Consider the following 26,623-nt stretch of genomic DNA (forward strand, 5'->3'; position numbering starts at 1 on the left):
ACATTCTCTTATCGTCTCCCAGCTCTCTGATGATCCGTCCTCTAAGTCAGTGGTTCTCAAAAGTGTGGTCCCTAGATCAGCAGCACAGAGACCCCTGGGAACTTGTTAGAAATGCTGATTCTTGAGTCCCACACCAGATCTTCATAATCTCTGCAGGGGAGGTCCAGCAATCAGCGTTTTTAAAAGTTCTCCAGGGGATTCTGTTCTCCAAGTTCCCACAACCACCATACTCAAGAGAGAACGACAGCAACGACTGCAAGGAGTGGTGGCCACGGTCAGTCGGAGGGCGGCATTTCCCTCAGAACCCTCTTTCTGGGTCTCCCTCGCTCCTAAGAGAGGAGTGCACGACCCCACCCTGCCAGCACCGCAATGGCGCCCCACTTTGGACTTAGTCTGCGCGACTTCTACCAACCCAGCTCGGAACGAAGGCCAGGCCAGGCAGAACCCCTTACCCAAACTCAGCTTTTACCCACTAAAGGCCCGAGCATCCCTCCTCCCCACCCCGCCCTCTAGCTTCCACTTCCGGCGCAAGTGGAGGGAATGGATGGGGAAGGGAGTGGGGCAGACGTGTCCAACTTCCTCGAGACTGGCGGGGGTGAGAGGCGCCTTCCGTTCTTTTAACCCCTCCATGTGCTAAAAGGCCCGATAACGAGGCGGCGAAAGAATGACAGGCTAGTCGAGGATAAGTGTCCGGGAAACCTGGGTCTCAATAAGGGAATAAAGAAGGACTGAAACTCCCTTTTCCTACTTTCCCACCCCGAGCCCAAAGGAATGGAAAAGGCGGAGGCTCCGGTCCAAGGCCTGGGAGCGGCTGGGCAAGGCGCCAGGGGAAGAAGTCTCGCGATAGGATACCCGCCGGGGCGGAGGTGGCATCTCTTCCCTCCTCCTCCTGCTCGCGTTAGTTCCGGTGAAGAGGAGAGACCGCCGCAGTTGTCGCCGCATCGGGAATTTCTGGCTCTTTTCTCTTCGCCTTAAATTCGGTAAGGCGCAGCGCCCGCTCCTCTCGGCCGAGGTTGCGGCCCCTTGTCTCCGGGCAGACGGCGAGGGAGGCGGCAGGTCCTGGGCGGCCGGGCTTGGATGGGCCCGAGCGGAGGCCGCCGCATGAGGCCGAGCCAGATCCGGAGCCTGGATCGTAGGGCCCGGGACGCCGCTTCAGGAGGGAAACCGAGGCGTGGTGGCCCGGGCCGGAACGTGGTGCCCCGGGATGTGCCGCGGCGACAGGCGGAGGCAGTGACCGAGACTGGCCCCCCTCCGGCCCTGCCCGGCCTGGGTAACAAAGCCGCCGTGGCCTCTGTTGGGTGATGTACGCGTGGGGGGTTCCGGCGGGCGGGGCGGAGGAGCCGCCACCAGCACTGCGGCCGCCTCCGCCGCCGCTGTCTTCGCTGGAGAGCGGGCGGATGTACGGGGCGGCGGGGCCCCCGGCGCGAAGCCCCTCGGCTCCTGTGGTCCGCTCATCGCTGCGGCCGCCACCGCCGGCGACGGGGTCGGTGAAGGAAGGGCGAGGAGCAGCCCCTAGGCGGCTTGCCTTGATCAAGGGGATCCTGGGCGGGGGCGGGTTATCTGTCGCTGGTGCAGGAGGCACGGGAAAGGTGTGGATGAAAGACACGTGCCCTTGTGGGAGGCTGGGATTGTAGGGTATGGAGCAACGGAGGCTAGGCCTGCTGTCACTTCATTTTGCAGGCGGGATTAGTGAAGTCGGTCACCCGCACGACTTGAGGGTAGGGTGGTGGTCATAACCAGGCCGTTCAGAAGAAAGAATTCGCCTTCTGACAGTGTCTTAAAATTGACATACGTGTTTGACTGGTGGTAATCTCTGTTAGCCTCTGTGGTGCTTAGAAGTAGTGCAAGATGTTGGCGAATTTGAAGAGGAACGAGGAAGAGACCACACAGTTGTCTCTGATGGGTGATTTGCCTGCCACCAGTCACTAGTGCTGTAAAGTCACCTAAAAGTGTACTTCACCAGACATCTTTAAAGGGATTTTATAGGGAGGAATGCAGGTTTTGAATATTTAATTCAAGTGAAGTTAATTGTGTTTTCCTGCCCATGTGTATTGTCAGGCTGAGAGTGTGTGTTCAATTTGATTTATACGTGACTAGACCAAGGTTTGATGCTTTGTTTTTAAAATGAATGTTATGGCACTGATATTTTTAAGGTCTTATTTTTATTTTCCTAGGGTGTCTTTTATGAATAATCAAAAGCAGCAAAAGCCAACGCTATCAGGCCAGCGTTTTAAAACCAGAAAAAGAGGTAAATAATTTGTTTTAATAACATCTCTCCAGACCTCCAGAATAACTTTTACATCTTGGTTCCTCTGGCTGGCAATTGCTCAGTACTAAAACTTTTAAGAGAAAATATCAGGAAGGAACTTGAATTTCTTGTTGACTACTGTTTCAGACACACCCTTAATATTTCTAAGTACTTTTAAGTATGGGCTGCAATTTCAGTAGCTAAATTTTATTTAGCAAATTTTTGCTTGAGGGAAAAGGTTAATTTATAAAAAAATAAAGAGCTCCTAATGTGATCACTAATTTCACCCAAACTGAAGATTTGTGAGAGAGTCAGACTTTACCCATGAATGTTAATTATGAAACATTGTAATTTTTTGAAATTAAATATTTCTCACAGGCTTAGTAAGAAAAGTAAGAAAAATACTGGAATTTTATGAACTACTTCTCTGTAGTAGTAGGCACTTAGATGAATATTGACATCTGCAGCAAAGTACTGCATTAGTGATACAAAGTTAAATGAGATGTGGTCTCAGATATATTTTATATTGGGCTTGATATTTTTCCCAAAACATTTGTTATTGCTCAAAAGTACATATTGACCTTATCTTACAGGAGATTTTGAGGAAATAAAGAACTGGGTCAGCTACTGGTTACAAACTTTTTCCAACCTGAGTAGAGACACTTTGAGATATATATTACAGAAGCTTTTGTAATCTTTATTTATAGTCTTGTCACCTTGTAGTTGGGAGACCAGAGTGATTTGATTCTAGCCTTTGCAGATACATTTACATTTAAGCCAGTAGATTTTCTCAAGAGAAACAGACGTTGGAAACCAGAGCAATTTAGCAGTAATGGGCAGAAGTCTGTGTCCTCTTGAATATGTGTATTACTGGCATCACCTTTATATAAATACAGTATCAAGTAATTCCACGTTTCCACAAAAATAAGACCTAACCAGAAAACAAGCCCTAGATGATTTTTCAGGAGGACATCCCCTGAACATAAGACCTAATGCGCCTTTTGGAGCAAAACAATATAAGACCCAGTCTTATTTTCAGGGAAACACGGTTTTATTATTATTAGCATCAGGAAGAGCGATCACATCCCTGCTTCCAGATTGAGATCACTCACACCATCCTAATTTTTGATGATTGGGTCTTGAGTAGGGTGAACAACCATCCCGACTTATCTGGGACTGCAGAGAGTTCCCAGGACATAGGCCTTTCAGTGCCAAAAACAAAGTCCTGGGCAGCAGGGAGGAGTTGGTCACCCTAGTGCTGTGTGAAAATTAAGATAGCATCTAACCTAGATAGAGAAATCAAACCCTATCATAGTGTGTGGGATGGCAACTCAATAAAATGAGTATGTAGGCACTGTTCTGATTATATCATTTAAAATTAACAACAGCTATATGAAATAGGTACTACTCTTAATCACCATTTTACAGTAGGAAAATTTCATGCATAAATAATGAGACTGTTTGCTCAGACAGTTATGGTGACCAGGATTTGGATCAGGCAGTTTGGCTCCAGAGCACTTGCTCTTAGCTGCTAACACAATACACAATATAGTCTCTCTAATTTCTCTGGCTTTTAATTTTCCTTCTAAGTAATGGGAACAAAAAAATTACCTCACACAGTTGTTATAAGGATCCAAACAAGGCATTTACTGCAGTTTCTGTCATATATTGGATACCCAATAAATATACTTTCTAAAGATGATCTTAATGGTACCAAAGGAGTGATTAAAAAAAAATCATAGTGTTACGGTCATTTAAAGAAAAGAATCAAGAGCTCCAGTGTTTGGACAAAATTTCACTCAGGAATAAAATTGACCTGAGGTTTAGGGGATGTCCTAAATTTCAGAAAAGCCCAGAGGCAGTGGAAGAGTTTTCCAGATAGAAATTGTCTCCTGGCAGTAGGAACACACTAACTTATGTAGCTCACTTATAAGACTTATGTGAAAAAATAGTGGAAGAAAAGCTGTACAGTTCTTGTGACTAGGCAGTCCTGCCTTGCACTAGCAGAGGGGAAACTTAAAAAGGATGTGTGTTTAGTCTCCTGTTGTATTTTCTAGTGTTCCAAGTCTCGGGTAATCTAGCTTGTGTTTGGTTTTTCCAGCTATTGAAATAAATGAAATTGTGATGAATGGGGTTAATTTACCGGGTAGTTATAACTTTGTAAGGTGGTGGTTTCTTGGCATTTTGGTAAGCCTTTTAATACTAACTGTTTTGGGGTGTTTCCCCTCCAGATGAAAAAGAGAGGTTTGACCCTACTCAGTTTCAAGACTGTATTATTCAAGGCTTAACTGAAACTGGTACTGATTTGGAAGCAGTAGCAAAGTTTCTTGATGCTTCTGGAGCAAAACTTGATTACCGCCGATATGCAGAAACACTCTTTGACATTCTGGTGGCCGGCGGAATGCTGGGTAAGTGTCTGGGTTTTGTGAGAAGTGTGCAGTATGGAGAAGACTGTTAGAATCCAGAATATGAACTATTTGACAAACCTATCAAATTGGGGTAGCTTTGTTTTTGTTTTTGCTTTTTTTTTTTACCCCCTTAGGATTTTTCCATTTTTTTCCCTCCCAAATCATAGTAAGCAGATTGCCTTGCCCTATCTAGCTTTATATTTAAAGTCTGTTACAGAATCATAACATTTAGAGATGACTTTTTTTCCTGATAACCTAAGTCTGTACAACATCCCCGAACAGTGGTGTGTTGTTGTTTTTTTCCCCAACCTATGTTTGAATAGTCTTAGTTAATGGAGAAACCCCTACCTCTTGTCCTGTCTTAGGAAATACTTCTGTATACCTGAAGACTCTAGTTCTGCACTCTTCCATACATTAGCCACTAGATATATGTGGCTGTTAATCAGTTGGAAATGTGGCTCAAACAAATTGAGATGTGCTATAAGTATAAAATACACATTGGGTTTTAAAGATGTAATATAAAAAAAAAGACATCTCAATAATAATTTGAATACTGAAATGTTAAAAGCATAATATTTTGATATGTTGGGTTAAAGTATATTAAAACTAATTTCACCTTTTATTTTTAATGTGGCTACTAGAAGATTTGAAATTACATTATATGGCTCATATTTCTGTGTTGCACAGTGCTGCTGTAACTTACTCTTACTTTCATCCTCAACAGGTCAGAATATCTTAACAGAGTGCGCTACTTAGTTATATACAAATGATGATAATATTGTACTGACCCTCATAGCCAAGCTAATAGAATTAGAACTCCATTTGTATATGTGCAGAATGGAGGCTTAGAAAGGCTTCAGTGATTTGCATGCAGTCAAACAATTGCTCAGTGGTGGAACCAGGAACTTATGTTCATACATTCTACTGCCTAGTCAAATGAGTATTTCATTGTATTATCAGTTTGTAGTAAGAAACGAAATGAAAGGTATCTATTTACTGTTCATAATCCTGTTATCAATACGCCTATTTTAAAATCCTTTTTAAAACATTTACTAAGGAAATTTTCAAATATATCCTAGAGAGAATGGTATAATGAATGGTCTGTTACCCAAATTCAATAGTTATTAAGAATCTTATTTGATGGCTGTTCCTCTCACTGCTTGGAGCCTTAGGTAGTGGGATTTTAGTCCATCATATATCTAAGCTGACTTGTCTTCACTCAGAGCACCATGGAGATGGGTTGGCTGCCCATTATTAGTGCCTTCTGATTTTTGCGGAGTCAAACAGTTCCAAAAAAACAGAAACGAAAAAAGAATCTTTGTGCCCCTACCAACTGCATTCCACCCCACCCTACCCCACCCATATGTTAAAGTATACGTCAGACATGATTTTACCCATACTTATAAACATATCTAAAAGATAAGTCTCTAACTTGTGGATTTTTATACTCCTCTTTGGAAGCTTGAAGGGGTGTTTTGTTTTTTATGTGGAAAGTTATATATCACAACCAACTCAGCATCTACACTTCAGTAATAGATTTGGCATTATTGATTGAATCATTAATGCATGGTTTGAGTTGCTAAAGTGGATTATGTTATTCCTGTAAATTGTATCGCTTTATTCACACATGTTGAACCTACTAGCCATATTCCTGCTGAGAAATGAACTTTGCTTTCAAATTATCTTTTAGAATTTTTTATCATTTTATTTTATAATGAGAGTCCTCACAGAAAGTAAGATTGAAATGATTATTTTAAACGAAGGTCACTGAAAATGTTTTGTAAAATATGCCTTAGCCCCAGGTGGTACACTGGCAGATGACATGATGCGTACAGATGTCTGTGTGTTCGCAGCACAAGAAGACCTGGAGACCATGCAAGCATTTGCACAGGTAATGAAACTATGTATTTATTTCAGTTAGCTATAATACTATCGATCTGACTAATGTTTAAGGAGCAGTCAGTCTGCTTTTAAGAAGTTTCAGGTAGAAGATTGAAGGAATTTGAACTGAAGGTTTAGAGATGACGTTTTGGTGCAATATGATGAACTAGAAACCTCAAGTGTGTTGAGGAAAACAAAGTGAAAAAAAATTGAATTTGCTCTTCTTTTCCTATTTGTTGCTCTGAAATTAATCAATTTTTAAGGAAAAAACGTCAAGCCGAAAAGGAAAATCAGTTCCTTTTCATGCTTTCCATCATTGAGTTCTTTTGCATGTAACTTTTTAAAAGGTGAATGAGTTATAGGCAGATTAACTTACCAATCAAAATCTCATTTGAAGGTTTCACAGTTATGTTTGTATTACTGTTAAGCAAAGAATTCTTCAAGTGCAGCTAACCTAGATATCGTTGTCTGTTATTAGGAAAGTAGAACTATATTTTATGATCTTATTCTGTTAATATCCTACAAATGGGTAAATGACTTGTATTTGAGCAATAATTACTTTTTTGCTTTAATATTTGTCAATAAAAACCTGTTGGGTTTGGAAGTTGACCGACTGTTCCCAAGCTGGTTAAAACAGCTTGTAAACTGTTAATGTCTAGTAGAAGGTTCACTTCTTCCTGTTCTAGAGATACTATAGGAGAGGTCTCAGTGGCCCTGACCTAGATCCTTTTTTAGAACTCTGCATCTGTACATATGAAGTAATTAAATTTTTTTATTACTCATAGGTTTTTAACAAGTTAATCAGGCGCTACAAATACCTGGAGAAAGGTTTTGAAGATGAAGTAAAAAAGGTATGAAGAGCAATATGCCTTGTGAAGAACTAAAGTTTGAGGTCAAAGCAGGGAGAGTTAAATCCAAATTCTGCCACAGATTTGAGATAATTTAAATTTTTTTATTTTTCAGTTATAGTTGACATTCAATATTAGTTTCAGGTGTGTAGCATAGTGGTTAGACATTTAAATGACTTACAGAGTGATCCTCCGAGAAGTTTAGTACTACCTGACACCATACATAGTTACTAAAATATTATTGACTATATCCCCTATGCTGTGCTTTACACCCCATGACTGCTTTGTAACTGCCGATTTGTATTTTTTAATCCCTTCCTCTTTTTCACCCATCCTCCCAACCCCTCCCATTTGGCAACCATCAATTTGTTCTCTGTATCTGTGAGGTTGTTTCTGCTTTGTTTGTTCATTTATTTTGTGTTTTAGATTCCACATATAAGTGAAATCATATGGTATTTGTCTCTCTGTGTCTAATTTACTTCAGTTAGCATAATATCCTCTAGGTCCATCTATATTGTACAAATGGTAAGATTTCATTCTTGTTTATAGCCAATATTCCATTATCTGTATATACCACATCTACTTTCCTTCCTCTCTCCCTTTCTTTCATTTATTGGGGTGACATCGGTTAGTAAAATTATGTAGGTTTCAAGTGTACATTCTGTAATACATCATCTGTATATTGCATTGTGTGTTCACCACCTGGAGTCAGTTCTTCCATTGCCATATATTTGACCCCCTTTACCCTCTTGTACCACTCCTTCCCCCCTTACTCTCTGGTAACCACTAAACTGTTGTCTGTGTTTGTGAATTTTTGTTTGTTTATCTTATTCATTTGTTGCTTTCAGTTTTATATCCCACATATGAGTGAAGTCATATGATTCTTGACTTTTTCTGTCTGACTTATTTTGCTTGTATGATAATCTCAAGATCCATCCATGTTATCGCAAATGGCAGTATTTTTTCATATTTTCTTATGGCTGAGTAATATTTCATTGTTTATATATGTATACCACATCTTTATCCAATCATCTATCAAAGGACATTTTGGTTTTCATGTTTTGGCCATCGTGAATAATGTTGCCATGAACATCAGTGTACCCACAGCTTCTTTATCCATTTGTCTATTGATGGCTACTTTGGTTGCTTCCATATCTTAGCTATTGTAAATACGCTGCAGTGAACATAGGGATGTGTCCATCTTTTTAAATTAGTGTTTTGAATTTCTTAAGATAAATACCCTTAAGTGGTATTACTGGGTCATATAGTAGTTGTATTTTTAATTTTTTGTGGAATGTCCATACTGTTTAGATTTGATACATTTAAATAGTTAGGCTGTCTTTGAAATATAGTTTTGGGGTAAATCATTTAGTGGAATTTGCTGTATACAATTCCTTAGTTCTGTGTCTGAACAAGTGGCAGAAGGCTATAAAAATCAAAGTGGGGTTTGTTTAATGTAAGAGGATCAGAGCTAAATACAGTGAAAAAGATATTTAACATACTTGCTTTTTGATTCTTAGATATTCTATATATAGGTGCACAGAAAATCTGGTAATGTTTATAGTAACATCAACTATCTGGCACTATTCTAATTATTAACTCATTTAATAGTCACAAAAGCCCTGTGAAGGAAGTTTTATTATCCACATTTTATATGAGAGGAAACTGAGGCACAGAGGTTAACTTTCCCGAGATCATTCAGCTAGTGGGTATTGTAACTGAGATACAAACTTGGATGGTACCCCAGAACCTACACTTTTAACTAATATAGTATATTTTACTGCTTCTCTTTATGCAATGCAATTGCTCTTTTAACCCTTAACTATTTATTTTTATAGTTGCTGCTGTTCTTAAAGGGTTTTTCAGAGTCGGAGAGGAACAAGCTGGCTATGTTGACTGGTGTTCTTCTGGCTAATGGAACACTTAATGCATCCATTCTTAATAGCCTTTATAATGAGAATTTGGTTAAAGAAGGTAATTAACCTTTAGTAAAGGATGGTCTTTAGTTGGCTGAGGGTGGGGTGGATAAGAGCATAAAAGCTGAACTGATAGAAAAGTTATAGTTTATCTAGATTTGACTTGTAATAGTCTTTTTAACTATCCTTAAATTTAATAGGTTCATTTAAATTCATTAGACGCTTAATGTATACCTTTGGCATCCAGGGTTAATGGCTTTCTTTAGGCGTATAGCAAATATTCACGGTCCAGATGCAACGTGACTATAAAGTAAAAAAATTCCATGGTAACCCAGAAAGAGATTAATTCCAATTGGGAGACTTGGGAACATCTTTAATAGAGAAAGTGACATTCGGGAAAATGTCAAGCTGAAAAAGAAAATAATTTCCTTGTTATGAATTTCTTTTCCCCCTTCTTCCGCCTCCTCTCCCCACTCCGGTTCAAGCCGTTGTTTCTCAGTCTAGGCCTGTAGGACATACCTCCCTGGCCCACGCTGGTATTGTGCGCCTTGTGCTCCCCCGGCTGAGGCAGTCAGTCACCAATCGTAGGTCAGCCAGTCAGCCACTCACAGCAGCTCACGGTGGCTACCGGCCACTCACGCTTGCACAGGGCAGCTCACCGCAGCCCAGCTCCAGGGAGAGCTGTTGGTCACAGTCTTAGCTGTAGAGGGCGCAGCTCACTGGCCTATGTGGGAATCGAACCAATGACCTTGGCGTTAGGAGCCTGTTAGGAGCTTGGAACTCCAGCTGCCTGAGCCATGGGGCCAACCCCTCCTTGTTAGTGATTTTCATAGTTAAACTATTCTTTACAGTAATAAAAAAAGCTAACTGTGTGCTACGTAGAGTACTGACTACTTAACATGCATTACTTTAATACAACTCTGTCAAATGTAAGAACTGTTACCTACCTTTTACATATTAGAAAACAGTTTAAATAACTTGACTAGTCAAGAATACACAACTAGCAAATGGTAGAATAGAGAAATTGGGGTGAAATTATAAGCAGTGACAGAGGAAGTTGAGGGGTAAGTGTGGAGGCAAAGTGAGTAATCCTATGTGGTTGAACTGTGGAGGGAGGAAATGGGGAGATGCAGTAGTTGAAATCCAGGAAAGAACTTCTGTTAAGTATGCTGTTTTCTTCTGCAGGGGTTTCAGCAGCTTTTGCTGTAAAGCTCTTTAAATCATGGATAAATGAAAAAGATATCAATGCAGTAGCTTCAAGTCTTCGGAAAGTCAGCATGGATAACAGACTGATGGTTTGTAACTTCTTTCATTCTTTTTCCATTCTTGTGCTTAAGGAAAGTGTAATAAGGGAACTTGGTCATTTTCAATCTGTGAAGAGAGGGAGAGTGTTTTTGTTAATCTGATTTGAAGACCATTTAACCAGAGTAAATTCTCCTTTCAGGAACTTTTCCCTGCCAATAAACAAAGCGTTGAACACTTCACAAAGTATTTTACTGAGGCAGGCTTGAAAGAGCTTTCAGAATATGTTCGGAATCAGCAAACCATAGGAGCTCGTAAGGAACTCCAGAAAGAACTTCAAGAACAGATGTCCCGTGGTGATCCATTTAAGGACGTAAGATATTTTTGTTTAAACCATTTTTATATGGCTGAGTTTCTGGCAAAGAAAATTTTTACTCATTTGAGAAACTTTAAAGTATTTCACCAGAGTGAGTTAACACTTGGCGATTTTGTAGGGTGCAAGTCTACAGACCTTCTCTTTCCATCTCAGTCCTTTCCTAGCTGGTTTAACTATGCGTAAAATAAGGTTTGATATAGAGGTCTGTCCTCCCAGTTCTAAAAACTATGATTATTTGTGGGACATGTGCTCATTGACGGTTGCATGGAAAGGTGTTTTTATACTTTAACATCTAAGTTTGATGTATGGCGTATGTACATATCAAAACTGATTTGTTTTATTAAATTTGGATTCTTTTGCAGATAATTTTGTATGTCAAAGAGGAGATGAAAAAAAATAACATCCCAGAACCTGTTGTCATTGGAATAATCTGGTCCAGTGTAATGAGCACTGTGGAATGGAACAAAAAGGAGGAGCTTGTAGCAGAGCAAGCCATCAAGCACTTGAAGGTATTAGAACTGTGCCTTGACGAAACATTATTGTGCTTTTAAATGGGGATAAGTGAACTGTTACTGTAATTTTCTAAGAGGGTTTTTAACATATGTGGTTCCTGGGGATAATCCACCAGTAAATAGACAACATATTAATATTCGCATAACCTTTTAAAAAGCCTGACTTGGACTTTCTTTGGTTTATAGGTTAAAAACGAATACGTGTTTACGTGTTTAAAAGTAGCCTAAGCCTACGATTTGGTGTTTGCTTTTGAGGGAATATTGGAAAATAGGAGCATTCTTTTCTTTTTCCTCTAAAATGTTAACATTCTACTGACAGTTATCTCTGGAATCCTTGATGCAGGCAGTATTGCTTATTTTACTTTGATGCTTAGATTTCTCTGCTTTACTTTTTTTTTTTTCCCCACTAATTAGAATATAATTCAGTGATTGTAAAAGATGAGTTATATTCTGTATTTTAGGAATTTTGTAATAAATGGTCATCAGAATGAATAACTAAATCTCTTCTTCCTTCCCTTCAAAAGCAATACAGCCCTCTACTTGCTGCCTTCACTACTCAAGGTCAGTCTGAGCTGACTCTGTTACTGAAGATTCAGGAGTATTGCTATGACAACATTCATTTCATGAAAGCCTTCCAGAAAATAGTGGTGCTTTTTTATAAAGGTAATTTAAAATTTCAATTTTGTGAATACATTTAATAAAAATCCTAGAATACTCAAAATAACTTGAATGAGTAGTTGTCTGAACATCAGCTCCCTAAAATATTTTACTCTAATACAGGACTGAGTTGTCTCTATGAATTGGGTGCTTTTTAGTGCATGAATATCAAAACACTTCTAAACTTTATTTACAAGTTAAAATCTAAAGCTTTTTTAATGCAGCTTCAAACTTCGCCTCCTGTATTCTACCATTTCTCTTCCCCACACTGTTCCATCTCTGTATGTAATCTGGCCTGTGAGAAGTCGACATACCTTCACCTACCCCACTATCCAATGTGGACTTTTACTTGTCTATTAAGACCAGTTCAAAATGCTTCTGTAAAACACTCTATTTCAGTTAATGTTCCCTTTTCTATGATTTCCAATTTCAAAAAAAAAAACTGCTCTAAAGTGGTTAATAAAGATAAGACTTCTGTTGAGAGAGATCCCATTGCAATAATTTACTATGGTTGGTGAGTATGCTTTTTCCCTGTGTATATCAAACCAACCTCGATCCCCGTAATTGTAGTTTGTATACACATGTATTACTTCTATCATCTAGTTTTCATAAATGATTTTGTTGCTTCCTATATTCTAAACTGAAAACAGGTCTACTCCCATTCCAGAATTTTTTTTAAAGAAAGAATGGGGTAATAAACTCACAAGTACCCTGTGCATCAGTGATTATCAGCTTGTGGTTAGGTTTCTTTAAGTATCTCAACACCTACTTCCTCCCACTCAAGTTATTTAGAAATAAATCCTAGAAATCTTTATTTAATTCCTAATTTTTCCAGTATGGAGCCGTAAAGTACATGGATTATTTTTTTTCTTTTTAATAAAGCCACAGGACCATTTTCACACCTAAAAAAAGTAACGAATTATCTATCAAATATCTCTGCTCATTTGTCACAAGGTTTCTCAACATTGATATTACTGTTATTTGGGGCCCATTGATAACTACTGTTACTTTGGGCCAGATAACCTTTTTTTTTTTTTTTTTTAAAGATTTTATTGGGGAAACTGTGTACTTCCAGACTTCCAGGACTTTTTTCCAAGTCAAGTTGTTGTCCTTTCAGTCTTAGTTGTGGAGAACACAGCTCACCTCCAGGTCCAGTTGCCATTATTAGTTGCAGGGGGCGCAGCCCACCATCCCTTGCAGGAGTCAAACCGGCAACCTTGTGGTTGAGAGCCCGCGCTCCAACCAACTGAGCCATCCGGGGTGCAGCTCAGCTCAAGGTGCCGTGTTCAATCTTAGTTGCAGGGGGCAGAGCCCACCATCCCTGGAGGGACTCAAGGAGTTGAACCGGCAACCTTGTGGTTGGGAGCCCACTGGCCCATGTGGGAATCGAACTGGCAGCCTTCGGAGTTAGGAGCACGGAGCTCCAACCGCCTGAGCTATCGGCTGGCCCCCAGATAACTTTTGCAGGTCACTATCCTGTGCATTGTAGTATTTATCAGCATCCTTGACATCTGCCCAATAGATGCCAGTAGCATCTTTCCCCAGTTTAAACAACCAAGAATGTCTCTAAACATTGTCAGATGTCCCCAGGGGGGGTAAAATGGCCTTCAGTTGAGAGAATCACTAACTTAATAAGTTTTTTTCTAGTAGTAGGTTCATACTTAACAAGTTGATAAAAGTTTTTTAATCTATGGCTCTCATTTTATCTTTTCTGTTTTTCTTTAAAAATTAATTTGTTGAACCAGTTAAGAGAGAGTTTTAAAGATTCATTTTTTAAGCAACAAAAGTAATTGCTTTTACTTAATTTTTCAGTAGGATCTTTTTTTGCCTTGCAGGTATTTGCACCTTCTCTGCTGAGTTAGAGAAGTCTATGAAAACCCCCTGAATGTAATGATTGTTCTCTCTTCTTTATAGCTGAAGTCCTGAGTGAAGAGCCCATTCTGAAGTGGTATAAAGATGCACATGTTGCAAAGGGGAAAAGTGTCTTCCTTGAGCAAATGAAAAAGTTTGTAGAGTGGCTCAAAAATGCTGAAGAAGGTAAGTCTTTTTTCCTTTCTGCAGTTTGTTTGGTAAACCTGAGAAATAGTTTTAGTTTGGCCATACAGTGTGTCCACACATGCTGCCTTCTTTCATTCAGATACCAGTTAGTACCTAGAGTACAGATTTTTGTTCATTTATGACAGACCTGCAGATACTTGTTTACAAGTGAGAAAAACTAGACTTTTAATTATTGAAGTATTTTGATGGCCATAATACTAAACATTCTTATGAGGAAATTTGAAAAATTTGAGAATATCTAGTAAATATTGATGAATTTTGAGAGTTATAAATGAAGACTTTTGTATATCTCCCTCATATAAATAAGACATTATTAATAAAATTTCTTAATTATAATAAAAAGCTTCAAAGTTATAAATGGGAACTTTTGCTTTCTGATATTATATAATGCTTGACTGCATTTTTCCCCTTTTCTAGAATCTGAGTCTGAAGCTGAAGAAGGTGACTGAATCTTGAAACTACACCCTCAGTAAAGCAAACAGGAGTTGTAGATAAAATGTCATGTCTCATGTGTCCTGGTTCTTACATCTTCCTACCTCCCTATATCAAGCATGATATAAGGGCTTTCATGGCAAATTTTATTTTAACTGTTTCTATGGTTACTGGAAATGTTGGGTTTAGTTTCTAAAACCATGTTTTAAGTAGCTACAGGAGCTATAGATTTGAATCTAATGTTGCATTAGTCTTTTCAGTTATCTTCTACCTCCTGTATTTTCTACTGTAATAATGTAATTTAAGGCCTTCCACAATGAACAGTTCACTTTTTCCCTGGGTTTTCTATATAAACAGTTTTCAAAATATGATTTGGTTAAAAATAATTTGTTATAAAAATTCTGTTTGCAAATTAAACTGTAAAAGTATCCAAACTCTCAAAAGGCAATGATTCGTGTGATAATTTGGTATGCCCAAAGCCCTCCTCATCAATGGAACTCTCATATACAGTAATTGAATTCATTAACATTAATCTTGAGTATGTGGACCATTGCTTACATGTTAATATTTTTTTGCATTTTTAACCCCAAATGTCCTTGAGCTCAATTGTTTGCTCTCTGGTTTTCATTCCTTAGTGAAGCCATGGAGAATAGCTTGGAAGTGAGGTCTTTGGGAAATTGTATGTGGCAGAAGTAGTGGGAAGAAGGAAGTTGAGCTTTTTCCCATTGAGAAACTTCTGCATTAAGTTTATATCTTTCCAGGCAAAACAAATGGGTATTCTTTGCATAGCATTTTCACTGTACCTTAGAAAAGTCTTGTCACTTAACGAATTTAACGCTTGTCATACATTTAGACTGATAGGAAAGGACTCATGAAATAGTGTGAGGAAAGGAAATACTGTACTAAACCCAGTATGTTGAAAATGTTAAGTGATCAGCATGTTCTAATTGGGACTCTGAATATAAATCGTATTTCCTGATGGCTTAGGGTATTTGATGTAAAGAATGGAATACAATGATAATGATACATTCCTACTTGGTCATATAGGACCAGCTTCTTTCTCTTAACACATTCACTAATGACTCAAGTGTCTGGCTATTAACCCTAGTTGCCTTTTTCTTTAATTGCCATGAGCCAAACAAATATCAGTTCTATACAATTGATCCATTTATTTTAATGGCTGCCTTTTAAGTTTTGTCTTTCTTTTCTTGCTGTCACCCATCTATATATGTAGTCAGTGGAAAACAAAATGTGACCACACTTTTGGTGGAGAGAGTTAATGTTAAAAGTGAACGTTTTGAAAGTTTTTTTTTTTTTTTTTGATCGTTGAAAGAAATTAGCCTGGAATAATGCCACCAGAGACTGAGTGGAAATTCCCCTTTCAAAGGTGCCATTTTTATGAGCCAAGAATTTGGTGTTTAGTTCACCTGGAAGGAGTAACATGTAGCATAATTTGAAATAACGGTATATAGTAATCTTATGAAGAGCATTATTACTGATACCATTGTGAATAGGGTGAAATTGTTAAATGAAAGTTTTTATGCACAGGCAAAATGTATTCCGTAGGTTTCTACATAGTGATCTGCTTTTACTTTGTAATTTGTAGTCCTCAAAAGACTTTTTTTAAAAAATAAAGTCCATCCTTATCAGTTTATATAGGTCGGTCTTTTTTTTTTTTTTGTAAATTCCATGTTAATGCCCAGTGGTAACTATGTTGCATTCAAGTGTCTTTATTATGTAAGCATTAAATAATTGCTCTTTTCGTCCTTATAACTCCCAATCTGTAAACACCTACACAGAAACCTGATGTAGCGGAAACTACATTAACATTTCTACAACCAAATCATTGCATGTTACTGCCATTCAGAGTGTACCCTGTTTTATTATATACTGTGTATAGTGAAAGAGTGTGTAGTCTTCCAGAACTACATTATGATCTTTGATCATAGTTTTTTTCATAATGACAAAGTAGTGTTTACTAACTACAATATTACAGTAAATGGGTAAGTCACCTGTGACAGTGCAAAGAAAGGGAATGCTTTCTGAAAAGACTACAGATTTTCATTTTGAATTTTAAGTGGTAATTTTGGAACTCACCTGCCAGTGCCAACTTATAATGTCTCAAATATGTAATTCTTAATACAGATGTTAAAATTGTGCTTGTAATTATGATTGGATATATGTTCATTGATTTTCCTAACTTGGTGTCAGTTTCTAAAGATAAGTCTCCTCTTAGATGCCATAATTAAATGTGTGTTAGAGCTGATCATAAGTTTCTTAATCTTAATTATTTCTGGGAGTATTGTCCTAAGATACTTATTATGCTGTTCTTATGAAAACTTCAAATACCAAAAATGCCACAGGATATTTTGACATAGCATAATGATGGTGGTGAGAAGAAATGCATGTAATTAAGATCTACTTCTGTTTCTCAAAGGTCATTATCACCCTTCCCCAGGAAGCCTTTTTAGACTTTTCTAATAGTACCCCAATAAATTTTAATATAGATATACTGTATGTGTATTGTATCTGCTTTATATATGAAAAAAGTACGGGTTTTTTTGGTCCCACTTGGGGGTAATATCGCCCCTACTGAGAATGCATGCCCTAATACATCTTTTTTTTTAAGGAGGAGGGGACTTAGAGATAGAGATTTGAGTTGGCAGATATATCTTGATGTGGATCCATATTCTGAAGCAGTATTTTTTTTCTCCCAGGATCACTAGAAAATAGAGGATATTGTTTTCTGCCAATCACCATCTTTTAACAAGTTGTGCTTTACACCTTAGCCCACCATAGGCATCAGACAAGTATTTCCTATTGATTTTGGAGATTCTAAGAGAGTCTTACTTGCTCATAAGTGTATCAAATACAGTTATTTGGGTTCTTTCAGATCCTAAAAATCAAAGTTCTAGGTGAGTGATTTAATTAAAATTGTTGGGCATAACACTAATAAGTGATATTGAAATTTTACTAATGAATCCATTGTCATACTCAAATAGGCTGCTTGCAGGAACTGGCAGAACTATTGGGCTTTAAATGTAATATGCCAAAGTTTTAGTGTACATTATTGCTTAGGCTACTGAATTACCTTTGTAGAAATTTTCCTCAGATGTTCCTTACAGGTGCCGTGTAAAATAGGTTAAGCATTTCTGTGAGACTTCTGGTAAATGACTTGCTATGATTTTTCATGTAATATATTAGTTCTCTAGTATTGATAGAAATATAGCTATTCACCAGCCTAGTAAGGACTAAAGGTTTAAAATATAATTAAGAAACAAAGTTTTTCAGTAGGCTTTAAGTGGAATCTAGAAGATGTGATAACTACTTTTCACTTCAAAATAATTTATAATTGGCTTCTGTCCAAAAACCTTGCAGTGAATTTGTACCTAAACACAACTATATGTATAATTGTATGAAACTTGGTGTGGATCAGAAAGGTTTCCCAACGCCCTTTTCCCTCCTCACTTTTCTCCCCTATTTAATTAACTATGGGCAATTAGCAGCCATATCAAATCCAATCATTTTAATTTTCCAGTGCACTTAACAATCCTTTTATTCTTATTCTGTGATTATAGTCACACCGCTTAATGAATTAAAAAAAGGATGAGGATACTTTACAAATATACTCAATCAGTGTCAATTTAATAACTCTTAATAACCTTGGTTAAGTTAAAAGCTCAGCTGTTTGTGGTGCTTACTATAGCACCCTAAAGCAGACCGTAGTAAAAAAAAAAAAAAATCTGCTGAATCATTTGTTTTGCAGACTAGAAGGACCAGAATCTCATTAAACTGATGTGATTAGAATGTATATCATATTAGTGCAGCTTTGGGACCTATGCATTAAATATGTATAATGAATTTGGGGTGCTACAGAGTTATCAAATACAATTGAGCTGTTCCATTTCAGGGAATTTGCATTTTAAAATGAAAATTGTTTAAATCATTTTTTTAAAGCTGAAATCCTGAAGGCTTAAAAGTTGACTTGGAGGTAAACCTATTGTGGAAATAAGTAAGCCATTTATAGACGGAAACTTCTGTTACTTCTAAAAGATGTTCTGCATTCTCTGGCATCTTAAGAATAAAATATTTTCTTTGTACACACTTCATTCTCTGTTAGTTAGGAGTAATGGATCTTGGCATGGCAAACAGTTGAAGAACGGAGAAAACTGGATAGCTGATAACCCAGATAGTTCTTGACACTGAACAATCTCAAGTACAGCCATCCAAGCCAGTAATTATTGCAGTATTTCTGTTTAACTGAAACTTGCTTCTTGTCTGTACCCTTGATATTAAATAAAATTTCATGAGACTCCTTGTTAATGTAAAGAGAAAAGCAGTAACTTGCACTGGTTGTTGTTTGTTAATAACCTTTAAGTGCTGGACTTGGTTGAGGCTTCGTCCTTGTCCTGGTGTTTTCCATTTGCCTGGGTGTTTCAGATACCATCAAAAAGGTCTTTGCCTCCAGAATTTTTTTTCTCCAGACCAGTTTTGCTTCTGTTCGGCCCAAATGTACTTCTAACACACCTCAAAACATACATGTTTGAAAAATGCCAGTGTTTCATTTCATAAAATAGTAATGCCGTCTACCCTCTCCAGAAAGCTTCAGATCTTTTCCTTTCAGCCCTCATATGTAATAGGTCAAGCCCTGTCCATTCCAGCTCCAAAATAACTTCTAATTCTGCTGCCCTAACTCAGGCCACCAGCATTTGTTAACACAATAGCTAGGTAGTCTAAATGCGAATATAACAACATTTACCTTTGCTGGGAGGCCCTGCATGATTCCTTAGCTCAATCTATCTTTCCCTTTTATTCATCACGGCTGTTGGATGCCCAGTATCCAATAGTACTTGTCAGGTAGTAAACATTAAATATTTGAGTAAGTGAAGAAATGAGAACAGATGTTGATAGTATTTCCTGCATTAGAATAGTGAAGTTGAGATGAAAAACAGGGATGTTTGCATGTAGAATGAAAACTGGCCTGTGAATTATGTTTAAATTTTTAGAAGCAACTTTCAGACAAGATTAGATTCAAGATATTTCTGTTCTGTGCCAAAATTCAGGCCTGCAGGAGGAGGTAGGTAAGAGTAAGGTGAGTGCAAAACAAGGACATGGGAGGGACTGGCAAATTACGGTCCGGTTTCAAAGGCGTTATAATCTAAATCATTAAAATACGATGAGAAAACAATTACACTCGCCAAGCTATGGTTTCCGAGCCCTAACACTGGAAAAACTAGTGCATGCCTACCTGAAACACTCTTGGAAAAAGATGTTTCATCCATCTATTAGCTATATGTTGGGCAAATAATTCAACCTCTGAGCCTTGTTTTCTATGTCTAAAATAATCGAATACTGGAATACAGTGGCACCCATTCATTTACATATTATGGCTGCTTGCTTATTACAACAGCAAAATTGAATATAGACTGCAATGATTAAAATATTTACTGTATCTCTACAGAAAAAATTTGCTAACCCATAAGGTTCAGAAATCTGATTCAGTCTGCACAAAATGGTGGAGTTAAGCACAATGCCAGTCAATATGTAATGAATGTATACACCCTCCAGCCAATGTGGTCCAGTTACATGGAAAGCCTTTTTTAAAACTTTCTCATAGAAAACTTAGAACATATACAAGAAAAAATACAGTGAACCCTCACTGATCATCACCCAGTTTCAACTATTATTATTTCATGGCTAATCTTATTTTGTCTATATCCCCACTCTTCCCCAAACCTCCCACCTGGAGTTGTCTGAAGCAAAACCAAAATACCATAACTTGCCTAGGAATTCTTGAAATGGAGGCACTTCTCTCGTCTACTGGGAGAGACTGCAAGCCAGGGGTTGTAGGCAACCGTTGTCACCATGTGGAAACTTCCAGTGACTTCCTATCTCAGGCAGAAAATCTACATTACAATGACCTACCAAGCCCTGCATGATCTGGCTCCTGGATGTCTAACCTCACCTAATATTCTAACACCCATTCAGCTTCAACTGCACTGGTCTCCTTGCTGATCATTAAATATACCAAGGATACTTATGCCTCAGGGGCAGTTAATGTTTCTGCTGCCTGCACAATCTTTCCTGGGTTAACTATATGGATCTCTCCCTAAGAGAGATCTTTGAGACCTGAGAACTTTGCTTCAAAAAAAAAAAAAAAAAAAAAAATCATTAAAATATTTACTGAGTGTCTTCAACCTACCTGGCATTGTTATGGACTCTTGGGGTACACAATAAACAAAACATCTCTGATATCACAGAACTTACTTTTCAGAGGTATAAAAATAAACAAGCTCCTGCTATAGAGAAAAGTAAAGCAGAGAAGCGGCAGATGGTTGCTGACAATAGAGGCTGTGGCAATTTTAAGTAATGTAGTCATGGAAGGCCTCACTGAAATGAAAAAACACCTGGAAAAGGAGAAAGAGTGAGATGTGTCTGTCTAGGAGAAGGACTGTACTTGGTGTTTAAGGAATGAGAAGGCCAGTGAGGCCACAGCAATGAATTAGAGGAGAAAGTAGCTGGCAATGTGGTCAGAAAGATGGGGTGGCACAGCAGATGGTATATTACGAAGGTGGTTACGAGGACTTTGGTTAAACTGACATGGAAGCCTTTGGAGGATTTTGAGATGAGTCAGGTATATTTGGTGTACAAGGCTCACTACAGCTTCTGTCAAGAGACTGGAGTAGGTAAGGATGGGTAACTCCATTGATGCTCTAAATTATCCCTGCCTTTGTACAGACCTTTTGCCACATAACCTTGTAGATTCCCATGTAGATTATAGGGCCCAGTACGTGACTCCAACCAATGGGATATTAGCAAATTGGTTCTGGAACACCATTCCTAAGGCAGGATAAGCATCAAAGCCTGGAAATGCCTCTCTTAAATCTAAGAAAATACAGTCCTTTAAGGTTTATATCATCCAATCTAATGCATTTTACTTCCAGTCAAACATGCAATCAATGCAATTTTGACTCAACTCTTAGGCTAGTAAATAGTACAACTAAATATCCCTGTTACCATCTTCAATGGCAAAATTTAGGACTGTAATATAGTACATAATTTAAGGCTCTTCTCAACAACAACAAAAAATTCAGAAAAATCCTCTACACAGGGAACCTTGATGTGCTTTTCAAGTGGGAAGTAAATCAACCTTAAAAGACTATCACATGGGACCAAAGAAACATGCAAAATACCAAAGACAATGTGCCCCTTCTTCCCAGAACAGCTTACATAAAATATAGGCCATTATTCCAATTGTTTTTCACAAATCAAACTAATTTATAACTTTGAGGTAAATACTATAATCTTCCTTAGTTTTACAAATAATATAGGCAAACACAGACTGACATCCCAGGGTCATGCAGCAAGTAAGAGCTAGATCTGAATATGCAGTCTGGCTGTAGAGTTGGTATCCTTATCTTGGCAACAAGGAAGAATTTATAGTATAATCTACAAGTCAGCTTAATATTCCTCAGCTTTAATTGTATTAAATTTCTGGGGGGAAAAAACCCGAAACACAAAAAACCCTCATTTCACCAAATAGTGTGGGAACAATTGGTCATTCACGTGCAAAAAAATTAATCTAGACAGACCCCTTACATCCCTTGCAAAAATTAACTCGAAATGGATTACACTTAAATGTAAAACACAAAACTATATCAAATTCCGAGAAGATAAAAGGAGAAAACTTAGATGTTCCTGGGTATGGTGATGAGTTTTTACAGTTACCATTAAAGGCATTATCCATGAAAGAATTGACGAACTGACTTCTGAAAAATTAACTTCTGCTCTGTAAAAGACATCCAGAGAATACAAGCCACAGACTGGGAGAAAATATTTACAAAAGAAACATCTGACAAAAGACTGTTACCCAAAATATACACAGAACTCTTAGAAGTCAAGGAAACAATCTGATGGAATTGGAAACTCATGTCCACACAAAACCTGTATACAAAGGGGGATCAAATATATGGTGATGGAAGAACTGACTCTGGGTGGTGAACACACAATGGGATTTATAGATGATGTAACACAGAATTGTACACCTGAAATATATGTAATTTTACTAACAATTGTCACCCCAATAAATTAAAAATAAACAAACAAAAAAACCTGTATACAGATGTTTATAGCAACTTTACTCATAATTGTCAAAGCTTGAAACCAACCAAGATGTCCGTTAGTAGTACCTCCAATGGAATATTGATTCAGCAGTAAAAAGAAACGAACTATAGGAGACCTAAGATGGTGAAGTAAACACTGTGCTTGCCTCATCCTGTGAACACATCAAAATTACAACTAAATTATAGTACAATCAATCTGGAAAGCCACCTGAAATCTAGCTGAACACAAATTTTATGACTCAGGATATAAAGAAGCTATGTCAAGACTGCTAGGAGGGGCAGAGACAAGAAACAGGCTGGTCCCACACCCACATGTGGCACTTGAAAATCAGGAGATATATCTCGGCCACACAGATTCCCCAGGGAGCGAGGGACCCGACCCTTCCACACCAGGCTCCCCAGCCCAGAGTACTAGTGCCAAGGAGCCCCCACAACTTCTTGCTGTGAAAAACAGTGGAGACACCAACCGTCTGTGTGGGACAGAAGGCTGTGGGAAACCCAGACACTGTCTTAAAGGGCCTACACAGGCACTCACCCTGGTCTCCAGCAGAGGTACGGTGACTCTGGGAATGTCGGAGACATGGGGAGAGACTGAGTTGTGCAACTTCAGGGCAAGGACTGGAGATACAGTCCCCATTTTCCCTATATGGGGCCCTTCTCCCCTGTGGTTGGTAGGCAGGCACCATCTTTCCTGTATTGAGCCTGCCCCCACAAATCTGAAACTGACTGGCCTGATGACCTCTGCAGGGCTCCATCCTGCTGACTCACTGAGCCCCCACCCACCACACCCAACTTGCATACTGCAGGAGGCCTTTTTTTACTTTTTTTTTTCAGCTGCTTCTGCCTCTCCCCACCCACCACACTCCGGTTCAAGCCATTGTTTCTCAGTCTAGTTGTGTAGGGCACAGCTCCCTGGCCCATGCTGGTGTTGAGCCTCGCGCTCCCCCCCAGGCTGAGGCAGTCGGTCGCCGGTTGTGGGGAGGCCTCTCACAGCAGCTCAGGGCAGCTCTCGCTGGCTACCGGCCGCTCACACTGGCTGCCAGCCACTCATGCTGGCTGCCTGCCGCTTGTGGCAGCAACATGACAGCCAACGGCAGCTCACGCCAACTTCCAGCTGTTCACGGCAGCCGAGCTCCAGGGAGAGCTGTTGTTCACAATCTTAGCTATAAAGGGTGCAGCTCACTAGCCCATGTGGGAATCGAACCAGCAACCTCAGCATTAGGAGAATGGCGCTCCAACCACCTGAGCCACCGGGCCGGCCCCGTTTTTCTAAATTAACTTTTTTTATTTGTGTTTTTCCAGGACCCATCAGCTCCAATTCAAGTAGTTGTTTCAATCTAATTGTGGAGGGCACAGCTTACAGTGGCCCTTGTGGGAATCGAACCGGCAACCTTGTTAAGAGCACTGTGCTCTAACCAACTGAGCTAACTGTGGCCCTGCAGGAGGCTATCAGTGGCTAAACCTTATGGAAGCCAGCAGGTGGCAGCAGGCCTTGGAATGTCCTGGCTTTTTTGGAGCTACCCCAGACCCAGTACTAGTGGCAGCAATCTTCGGTTTGCAGCATGGTGTGGCCTCTCCTATGCGCCTCCAGGTACAGCACAGGCAACAACCAACTGCAGATCTCTTTGTAGCTCCTACCAGGCACTCCCCAGCCAGTCACAGGCAGTGGCAGACCTGAGCCTGCACCAGAGCCCATCCCAAGAAGCCCTAGAATTAACACACTTGGAGGTTGGTTTCAGACCACAGCAGAGCACCACCCAATTCACTCCATAAGTGACACACACAAAAGGCGGTCTCAACAGGCACCAGAGCCGGTAGAGCGAATCCTGCTCCATGGGATAATCCCCCCAAAAAGCAGCCCATAAGCTGTGAACGAAGCCAAACCCTACAGCCAGTCAGCCTGAGGATCAGTACCACCCAGTAACATGCCAAAAGCAATCAAGGCTCAACTAGAACAGGAGGGCAAACAACCCACACAAGGACACTTCTGGAGCACCTGACTCTGGTGACCAGGGAGGCTGTGCCACTGGGCCCCACAGGACCTGTTACTTAAGGCCACCAGCCTGGCAAGACTGGGAGACATAGCAGTCCCTAATATATAGAAACAAACAGAGGCAATCAAAATGAGAAAACAAAGAAATACGTCCCAAATGAGGGAGAAAACGCCAGAAAAAGAACAAAATGGAGGCAACCTACCAGATAAAGTTGAAAACAATGGTTATAAGGATGCTCAAGGAACTTAGTGAACACGTCAACGAACAGCAAGCAAAAAAAAAGGACACAGAAACCACAAAAAAGAACCAGTCAGAAGTGAATACAATAACTCAAATGAAGAATGCACTGGAAGGAATCACCAGTAGACTAGATGAAGCAGAGGATCAAATCAATGATTTGGAAAACAAGGTAGCAGAAAACACACAATTAGAACAGCAAACAGAAAAAAGAATCCTCAAAAAATGAGAATAATTTAAGAGACCTCTGGGACATCAAGCATAACAACATTCGCATCATAGGGGTACCAGAAGAGAGAAAGCACGGGATTGAGAATTTATTTGAAGAAATAATGACTGAAAACTTTTCTGGCTAAGGAAATAGATATACAAGCCCAGGAAGTGCAGTCCCCAAAAGACGAACCCAAACAGGCCCACACCAAGACACATTGTAAAATGGGAAAGGTTAAGAACAAAGAGAGAATGCTAAAAGCATCAAGAGAAAAGCAGTTAGTAACCTACAAAGGCACTCCCATAAAACTATCAGCTGATTTCTCAATAGAAACTTTGGGACAGAAGGGATTGGCAAGAAATATTCAAAGTGATGAAAAACAAGGGCTATCATTTAAAACCGAAGGATAAAGAGCTTCCCAGAAAAAGCTAACGGAGTTCATCACCACCAAACCAGTATTACAAGGAATGTTAGAGGGACTTCAAGATGGAAAAAAAAAAAATTGAAATTATGAATAAAATGGAAAGTTACGTATGTATCAATTATTTTCAATGTAAATGGATTAAATGCTTCGACAAAAAATATAGGGTGGTTGAATGGATAAAACAAAACTCTTACATATGCTGCCTACAACAGACTAACTTGAGATTGAAAAACACACACACTCAAAGGGATAGAAAAGTTATTTCATGAAAACGGAAAAACAAAAAATGTTGGTGGCAATCCTTATACCAGACAAAATAGACTTTAAAACAAAGACTAATTTAACAAGACACAAAGGACCCAGTAATCCCACTTTCTAGTATTTATCCAAAACCCAAAGCTACTTCGAGGAGACGTGAGCATCCATTCGTTCACTGCAGCATTGTTTACAATGGCTAAGATGTGGAGGAAACCTAGGTTGTCCATCGATACAAAAATGGATAAAGTGGTAGTACATCTATACAATGGAATATGGGTGGACCTGGAGCGTATTGTGCTGAGTGGAATATGTCAAAGACAGATGCAATGTGATTTTGCTTGTATGTGGAATCCAAAAAAACAAAACAGAAACAGATTCAGAGAACATTTTGATGGTTGCCAGATGGAAAGAAGGTTGAGGGTGTGGGTGAAAAGGGGGGACTAAGAAGTACAAATTGGTAGTTACAAAATAGTCATGGGGATGTAAAGCAAAGCTTAGGGAATGTAGTCAATAATATGGTGATAATTATGTCTAGTGCCAGGTAGGTACTACACTAGTCAGGGGATCCCTTCTTAAATTATGTCTAACCATATGCTGTACACCTGAAATATAAAATATTGAATGGCAACAGCAACTGAAAAGTTAAAAAAGGGCGGGGGGATGTGGAGTAAGAAATCCAAATTTCCAGGTATAAAGTAAGTCATGGGAATATAATGTACAGCATAGGGAATATCGTCAATAACATTGTGATAGCATGGTAGTGTCAGATGGTTGCTCGATTACGGTAATCACTTCTTT

The 26,623-nt window shown here is 39.1% G+C and overlaps 1 protein-coding gene and 1 non-coding gene across 2 annotated transcripts; both read left to right on the forward strand.

The window, feature by feature from the left end:
* The first annotated feature begins 564 nt into the window (after positions 1-564).
* On the forward strand, positions 565-17,095 carry BZW1 (basic leucine zipper and W2 domains 1). Its single transcript, XM_019726763.3, has 12 exons — positions 565-980; positions 2,175-2,248; positions 4,480-4,656; positions 6,453-6,547; positions 7,323-7,388; positions 9,224-9,359; positions 10,487-10,596; positions 10,746-10,916; positions 11,282-11,428; positions 11,956-12,094; positions 14,003-14,125; positions 14,564-17,095. Exons 2-12 carry the CDS (start codon positions 2,185-2,187, stop codon positions 14,593-14,595), a joined length of 1,260 nt encoding a protein of 419 aa, XP_019582322.1. The 5' UTR covers positions 565-980; positions 2,175-2,184; the 3' UTR covers positions 14,596-17,095.
* On the forward strand, positions 5,795-5,945 carry LOC141568110 (small nucleolar RNA SNORA79). Its single transcript, XR_012491128.1, has one exon. It is a non-coding gene; the product is annotated as a small nucleolar RNA SNORA79 (small nucleolar RNA).
* Positions 17,096-26,623: the final 9,528 nt, after the last annotated feature.

Source organism: Rhinolophus sinicus, chromosome 17, assembly GCF_057876585.1.
Source record: "Rhinolophus sinicus isolate RSI-liver-muscle chromosome 17, RSI-T2T, whole genome shotgun sequence".
Lineage (NCBI taxonomy): Eukaryota > Metazoa > Chordata > Mammalia > Chiroptera > Rhinolophidae > Rhinolophus > Rhinolophus sinicus.

What these genes read in the sequence shown, in the direction of transcription:
- BZW1 (XM_019726763.3), top strand. Translation starts at nt 2,185, where the DNA reads ATGAATAATCAAAAGCAGCAAAAGCCAACGCTATCAGGCCAGCGTTTT. An exon ending in GTGGTGATCCATTTAAGGAC is followed by an intron (nt 10,917 to 11,281) that starts GTAAGATATTTT and finishes ATTCTTTTGCAG; the next exon opens with ATAATTTTGTATGTCAAAGA. An exon ending in AGTGGTGCTTTTTTATAAAG is followed by an intron (nt 12,095 to 14,002) that starts GTAATTTAAAAT and finishes TCTTCTTTATAG; the next exon opens with CTGAAGTCCTGAGTGAAGAG.